This window comes from Triticum urartu, chromosome 7 (genome assembly GCF_003073215.2).
Source record: "Triticum urartu cultivar G1812 chromosome 7, Tu2.1, whole genome shotgun sequence".
Taxonomy (NCBI): domain Eukaryota; kingdom Viridiplantae; phylum Streptophyta; class Magnoliopsida; order Poales; family Poaceae; genus Triticum; species Triticum urartu.
This window is the reverse complement of record NC_053028.1, coordinates 186,787,629-186,794,951: the sequence shown is the minus strand read 5'-3', so window position 1 is coordinate 186,794,951 and position 7,323 is coordinate 186,787,629. Positions and strand designations below refer to the sequence as shown.

The following is a 7,323-nucleotide window of genomic DNA, read 5'->3' as shown; positions in this document are numbered from 1 at the left end:
GGGCACGGCGGCATCGACGCCCGTGAGGGGGGGAGGGGGCACACCCCGGAGCCGCGTGCCTGCGCCTGCCACCACGTTTCCACAACCGTAGGAGGGCCCACCGCAACACCTGGTGGCATTGGTACCCCCCACAGGTACCCCGTCCCGTCTAACCTCTCCGTGACATGACGGAAGAAGGCCCGTGCGGGGGGCAATCGATATATGTTTTCTGTACATTTAAGTTAATGAAATTAGTATTGGAGAAAAATAAAAAATAAAAAGAGAAAATAAATAAAATATTAAAATATTATTAGAAATCTATGCCTACGGCAAAGCCGTCGGCATAGCTACGGCCACGGAATGGTAGAGCCCTGGATTGATGATGTGGCGTAGGGAGGGGATCGATGACGTGGCAAAAACCATGGGCCAGGCCTATGCCGACGGCCTAGCCGTCGGCATAGAAATGCCACCCCACGGGACCGGCGAACGCCGTGGATCGATGACGTCAGCATAGTTATGCCGACGGCCACCGTTAGCCCGTCGGCGTAGCCTGACACCGTCAAACTGCCGTCACCGCCCGGATAGACGGGCCCACGCGATATGCCGACGGCCTACTCTATGCCGACGGCCGCCGTAGGTATATTCTAAGCAACGCCGACGGCTGATCTTTGCCGACGGCCCCCGTCGGCATAGAGGGCCATACGCCGACGGCCTTTCTACGCCGACGGCTTTAGCTGGGCCGTCGGGGTATGCCCATCTATGCCGACGGGGGCCGTCGGCATATATTTGGCCGTCGGCAACACAAGTTTTTCTGGTAGTGAGCCGCAGCTGAAAAGAACTGCTAGGCCCTAATGTTTGATGTCTCGGAGTATTTGAGGTTGAGCCCTCTTTTTTATTTTTTTTTATTTCGCGCGACGACTCTTTTAGTACGGGATATTGTTTTATCTATCAACATAATGTTGCGTGCTTCAGCGCGCTAAAAAAAAGCGCCATATTTGGACGCAATCTGTGAGGCGGGGATTATAAATTCCCTAGCGACTGCGAGCCTCCCAAGCACCAAGTTCGATCAAACTCGAGTCATGGTTGCGAAGCCGGGGAAACGTTGATCCAGGCCTGGTCCAAAGATGTCAGTCAGACCCAATAATAAGCAGTGAAGCGTCAACCTCAGCGCCTTTCTTTCAAGCAAAGCTCGCCGGAGTTGCTTCCCTTGCTCGTATATCTTGCACCCAAAGCAACAATCGGACAGCACGGGTACTACTAGTCTGTGCAGAACAAAACCCATAAGCAACCGGTCCATTACTCCTCCGGCCAAGACCATATCGCATACTCGTCATGGAACCATATGGTTCATTCATAATAAAAGAGAGAAAAGTGAGGTAAGGGAAGAGGAGAAGATGATGCTCGACAAGGGCTCCCTGGACCTGGTGCTGGTGCCGTGCGGCCTGCTCATCATGTTCGGCTACCACCTCATCCTCCTCTACCGGATCCTCCGGCATCCGGCCGCCACCGTCATCGGCTACGAGAATCACAACAAGCTGGCGTGGGTTCGCCGCATGGCCCAGGTAACTGCAGCGGTTCCTTCCCTTGCAGGAACCATGAGGACTTTCCTTCATCTGCTCTCCTGTTTGCTGGCAGGCGGCTCCGGAGGAGACCGGGCTGGCGCTGAGCGTGATCTCCAGCAGTATCGCAGCGTCCACGAACCTGGCCTCGCTGTCCATCGCGCTGGGCTCGCTCATCGGCGCCTGGGTCAGCAGCACAAGCAAGGTGTTCATGACGGAGCTCGTCTACGGCGACAACAGCCAGGCGACGGCGGCGGTCAAGTACATCTCCCTCCTCGTCTGCTTTCTGGTGTCCTTCACTTGCTTCATCCACTCCGCAAGGTAGCTTGCCGGCCGCTTTGCCAAACCTTAGATTAAGACCGATTTCTCAAAGACGACTCAGCATCTGGTTGCTCTGCAACTGATCAGGTACTACGTCCAAGCCAGCTTCCTGGTGACCACGCTGGACTCGGACGTCCCGGCGAGCTACATGCAGCATGCGGTGATCCGGGGCGGCAACTTCTGGTCCATGGGGCTCCGAGCACTCTACTTCGCAACGACGCTGCTGATGTGGATATTCGGGCCGATACCGATGTTCGTCTGCTCAGTGTTCATGGTGGTCATCCTACACATGCTGGACAGCAACTCCCTGCCACTGCACCAGTACCAGTTTACAGTCAGGAAACGGCCTGATCAGGGGGCTCTGGCTTCTATTCTAGCTACAAGCCAACCAAGTCCTCGAAATGCGATTATCAACAACCCGATATTATCGCCTGTAACATTCTTCAGTTGATCATGTAAATATTTTGTTACAGAACCTGCACGTACGTGCCAAGTTCCGTCACATGTGAGGAATGATCAGCCACACAATTCTCATTGCAAGTATTCCATCCCTGAAACAAATGAGATGCAGAGAAATCGGAATCAACCGATATAATCACGACATCGTCATCTACTCGTCAAACATGGTATCCAAGTTCATGGTTCATCTGGTGGGTTAGCATACTGATTTTGACAGGGTTCCATCCAAAATTCCTATCGTGAAATCCATGTTAAGCACTACACTAGCCCACTACTTCTATTTTTTCTACATACAGTAGAACTATTGGGACACTGGGGTCCTTCTCATTGGCTTCAGCAGATTTCTTATTGTCTCGCTTCTTGTGCTTGTATTTCAACCTGAATTGCTCTTTTTTGTTCTTCTCGCAACCTTTCTTGTGCTTCTTGTAAATGACTATGGAAGCTAGTTATGGACAGAACTAATATTAGCTTGGAGGCGTTAGACTAAGGATGATGAATTTTCAGTCTACTAGCAAGTCTTTTTAAAAACAATCGGCCTCTGCATCAAATGATGCACATAACCATTTTGTTAAGCAAGATAGCAACAAAGTACGTAGTTCAACTCATATTTGCAAGCAAACTCGAACGTAAAGGAATAAAATGACACAACCGGTTAAAATAGGACCAGATGACTAAACACATATTCTACTATTGGACCGTTACCCAAACAGGTTGTACGTATCCCATGCTACCATCTCCGAGCGATTGTATCCATAGGCCATATGCTCCCTGACTTCCGCACGGCTGAGTAACGACCATGTGTGAATCCTTCCAGATGCCATGGCCCACAAAAAAATTTGTGATGCTTCGATTAAATATAACGTCATTCAAGCGATTCCAAATGGCCCAAAGTAATGCACACACTCCAACTCAAATATGTGTCTGTCTTAGACTCTACCCCATTTAATCATGTCCCAAATACATTAACTGGCACATGTATTGTACGCCACGATAACCTGACTAGTGGGAAAATATGTTGGATTGATTCGTCTTGATCACAAAAACAACACCTTTTACCAAAAAGGTTTTAGCCTCGCTTTATATATAAAGCAAACTGCCCAAACCAAATATCCATATATAGGTTCACACCACACACACGCGAAGAGTCAACACAAAGAGTATTGAAAGGGATTAATACTGAGGGCACAGCTTACCAAGCCCTGTAAACAGAAAAAAAAACACAAGGCACAACGTGCAAGAACCCAAGGAGCGGGCCAAGGATCCAGTACCCTTCCTTCTAGGTATTCCCAAGTTGTTATTAGTAAAGATCACTTCTTTACGCACAAACCACATAAAGACCTAATAGCAAGTCTACTAGCAAGTAGCTATGTGAACTAGTAGCTATGGACTAATCGCATAGATGATAAACAAATCGAATTTATAATCTATAATATCTAAATAGTTTATCCCCACTATCCTATTTCTCTTGACATGCAAGCTATCTACATCATCAAGTAGGTCCATTAGTTCATTTCCCTTGACATGCAACCATACCACCACATCACATGTGCCATGTCAGCAGCCCTGGTCCGACCAGTAGTTAATTTCCACACGTAACAACTAATTAGAGCACATCCACGGAGAAAAAAGCCAATGCGTATCTTCCTAAGAAAAAAACATCATCGTTTCCCCAAGAGTGGAAGGCTAGTAGCCCCCTCTCTCGCTCCACCTGTAGAAAACATTTAAGTTTCTGGTGATAATCACCCCATTTACATCTTTTCATTATTTCTTCCTCCACACAAGGCATTCCAAACGTCCTTCCTTTTCATCTCCTCCATTTTGCAACCGATAGACCTTTGTTTCTCTCTTCATCTTCTCCCCGACGGGCCTCCCTATTAAGCCTCCCACACCAAAGCTGGGTATCCACATCCCTTTAAAAGATCTACAGTATTTTTTCGATAAAGGGTGGATTTTATTGACTCAAAATGAAGCATCAAGAAGATACAGACATAAAGAGCACACACCCGACCTCTGCATAGTTAGGATGCACACAGCCAACACCAACACACTCACACTAAAAAACGCCGGCAAAAAGTAAAGTCATACAAGACCAAAGCTATGCCTAAGCGAGTAAAAAAAACCTATGATCAAAACAATGACCGACAAACTACATCGACGACCATATCCGCACCAATCATCTCTTGACACCACAAGGACAACGAAAAAGTTCTTCAACAACAATGCCTTCAACAAGCCAACGATGCTCAAACACCGCCGTTACCGGATCCGACCACCAATGATCAGAATCTAGGTTTTCACCCTGAAGAAGCAAGTCCGAGCATATCCATGCAATGCCTTCAACAAGGTAACGATGCAAAAACATCGCCATTGCCAGGTAAAACCAACATGGGTTAGACCTTGGATTTTCATCCCGGAGCTCGAGACCGGATACTAGAAGCACCACCAGATCGAAGTCAACCATGTGTTATCCCCGCCACTTTCCACGATCCCAGCAGCTACATGCACTGGACTAGAATCCACCACGCCATTGCGCAACCATACCCTCTGCGTCAAATCGCCGTCTGTAGCCTCCCAACCATCCACCAACGGTGGCATGCCTTCCGAAGGCCGACGAGCGGATCAGAGCTGCACTCAGCCAACCACCGCTGTATCGACAACCACTGAAAGTCCGAAGAGCTGCCATCAAGCATCATATTTGTCCTGATCCGTGCCGGCATCATGCGCGTCAACAGCGGTATCAAACATGCCAGATCAGATTGCCCGTGCACCACCACAGCCGCCGCAACAATACATACACCGAGAGTCTCCTGCCAGGCCGTCAACCGAGCCGGTAGGAGCAGGCCCGCCTCAGGCCGTGGTAGATCCGGGACAACGCACACAGGATACCATACGCGCGCCGTCGGGCGGGACAGGACGTACGAAGCCGCCGAACACGAGCGCGTAGCTGACCTCCGTGGCGATGAACCGCCGTACACCAGCTCTCATAGCATGCTGCATCTCCGGGAAGGACGAGCGCGTGGCTAGAGCGCAGCGCTGCCGAGCTCCAAGATCGAGGGTCATGGGAAGAAGGGACAGGACATGGGTGGAGACGGAAGAGGCCTAGCAGCCCGCCGCCGTCGACCGGCAAGCCGGCCGGCGGCGGCGGCGAGGAGGGAACGGTGGAGAGGCTTTTTGGGTGGCGGCGCTGGACGCCTCGTGAGTCGCCGAGCGACTCGCGAGGCCTGTTAGGTTTTCGGATGCTTGATCTACAGTATTAAGTTTCGTGTTGGAATCAATTGCTCGTAGCGCTGGTACCCCTGAATTTACCACCAACGTGCATAAAAGTTGAAGTCTGCGTCAACATCAACCTCCCCGAGCACCGTCATCGCCATCGCACCACGCCTCCCCAAGGATCTCTTCTCCGCCTCTCCAAGGTCTCTTCTCGGACCACGTTTCCCTCACTGCCACCAACACCTCATCCAGGTCCTGATTCCCCAGATCTCACTGTCATGGCCTTCTTTGTTAGTTTGGTTGTACTTGAGGTAATTTTGATATAGTTCCGCTTTGAATTTTGCGGCATTGATCGCACAACAGAGTTGGTTACTGAAGGACAAGTAGCAGACGCGGTGTATGCCTGCAACATGACCAAGAGGTTGGAACGAATCAGCTCCTAAAGGCTCCCCAAGATCCGGCGCTCCTAGGTGATGATGCTACCTACAGCCCCCCATGCTCAGGTTCGTAGTGCTATAGATTGAATAGGACATCAATTTTTTTTCCTGATGTGTTTAACTGTACGTAGAATAATATCAAGGCACTGGAAATCGTGTTGGGGCACAAGGTGGACCTCATGCACGAATGACAGTGTGACCTCAAGTCAGATGCGCTCTACGAACGATGTTGTGTACTGCCTGTGGCGTTTCCACTCCCAGTGACTTCATGAACAAGTCTGCAATACATTGACGGTGCTGAGGACTTTGTCCGTGGTCAGGTAGATAACCCCTTAATCACCTTTGTTGGTCTCACACCCCGCACGGTCTGACTGTGTTCCTCCTACAAATGATGCTGGGCACGACAAATGAGGAATCCCTTTTGCCTTCTACTACATGCCATCACGCCCTTCTGCTGGCACTACGTTTCTCATTTCTCCATGGCTCCATTCCAAATTCCTGTACCATCTTGCTTCACTATGAGGTTATCATATAGGATTGTTGATTATCCACTGCCTTTTTGTAATTATTATATATGTTCATAGATAGTGAACGTGTTTGTATTATTTGCAATCTCACAATGCATCTTTATTTGTTGGTCTCTTGGATTGTTGTCAAACTGTTCTATCAGATTTCTTATATCAGAACCATAAAGCACAAATTGCTATGGTACATGGATGGTTGAACTTGATTTAACTCACCAGAAACTGTAGGAAATCTTGGTGCTGCAAATAAATAAGATATCAGATGGTTGCTCAGTTCTTACTTAGTATGCGTTACCTCTCTTATCTCATGGGCATATCCCTGAATTTCATTTTTCAGTGATTACGACTCGGCTAGACAAATTTTAACATTTCCTGTACAGGTTAATAAATGTCTCTTTTTAATCCACTACTACGAGCCAACTAAGGTGGTGTTTGGTTCTCTAGTCCTAGGACTTTTTTTAGTTTTATAATAATCCAAGCGCTCAACATCAAACATTGTTTACTGAGCTCCTGAACCATTCTAATTCAACGACACAACTTGTAATAACAAAAATGATTTATCAGTCACTGAAGCAGAAATGATTGGCTAAACAAGTTCAAGTTTACACGGGCTAAAGTAAACCAAAATGCCGTTGAGGGGTCCAAAACTGAACTCAAGGCTTGAACACCACATAGAAAAATATTTTGACTACAGTATCACACATACCGGGTTGCGCTCTTGCTGTTGTATTTTAACACAAAGTTCTTGAGCAGCAAAATCTTTCAACGATCTCCGCTTGCCTTCCTAACTTGAAACAAGTGTCAGTACAATGCTAAAAAATCTTATTAATCATA

General features: G+C 48.2%; 1 protein-coding gene across 1 annotated transcript; it reads left to right on the top strand.

Moving 5' to 3' along the window:
• The first annotated feature begins 1,107 nt into the window (after positions 1 to 1,107).
• On the top strand, positions 1,108 to 2,505 carry LOC125522064. The gene is made up of 3 exons (XM_048687135.1): positions 1,108 to 1,541; positions 1,615 to 1,859; positions 1,947 to 2,505. Exons 1-3 carry the CDS (start codon positions 1,374 to 1,376, stop codon positions 2,308 to 2,310), a joined length of 777 nt encoding a protein of 258 aa, XP_048543092.1. The 5' UTR covers positions 1,108 to 1,373; the 3' UTR covers positions 2,311 to 2,505.
• The last annotated feature ends 4,818 nt before the right edge of the window (positions 2,506 to 7,323 follow it).

Bases quoted from the DNA above. Each gene is read 5' to 3' on its own strand.
- LOC125522064 (XM_048687135.1), top strand. From the start codon at position 1,374: ATGATGCTCGACAAGGGCTCCCTGGACCTGGTGCTGGTGCCGTGCGGC. The intron at 1,542-1,614 runs GTAACTGCAGCG...GTTTGCTGGCAG, and splicing joins GGGTTCGCCGCATGGCCCAG to GCGGCTCCGGAGGAGACCGG. The intron at 1,860-1,946 runs GTAGCTTGCCGG...GCAACTGATCAG, and splicing joins TGCTTCATCCACTCCGCAAG to GTACTACGTCCAAGCCAGCT.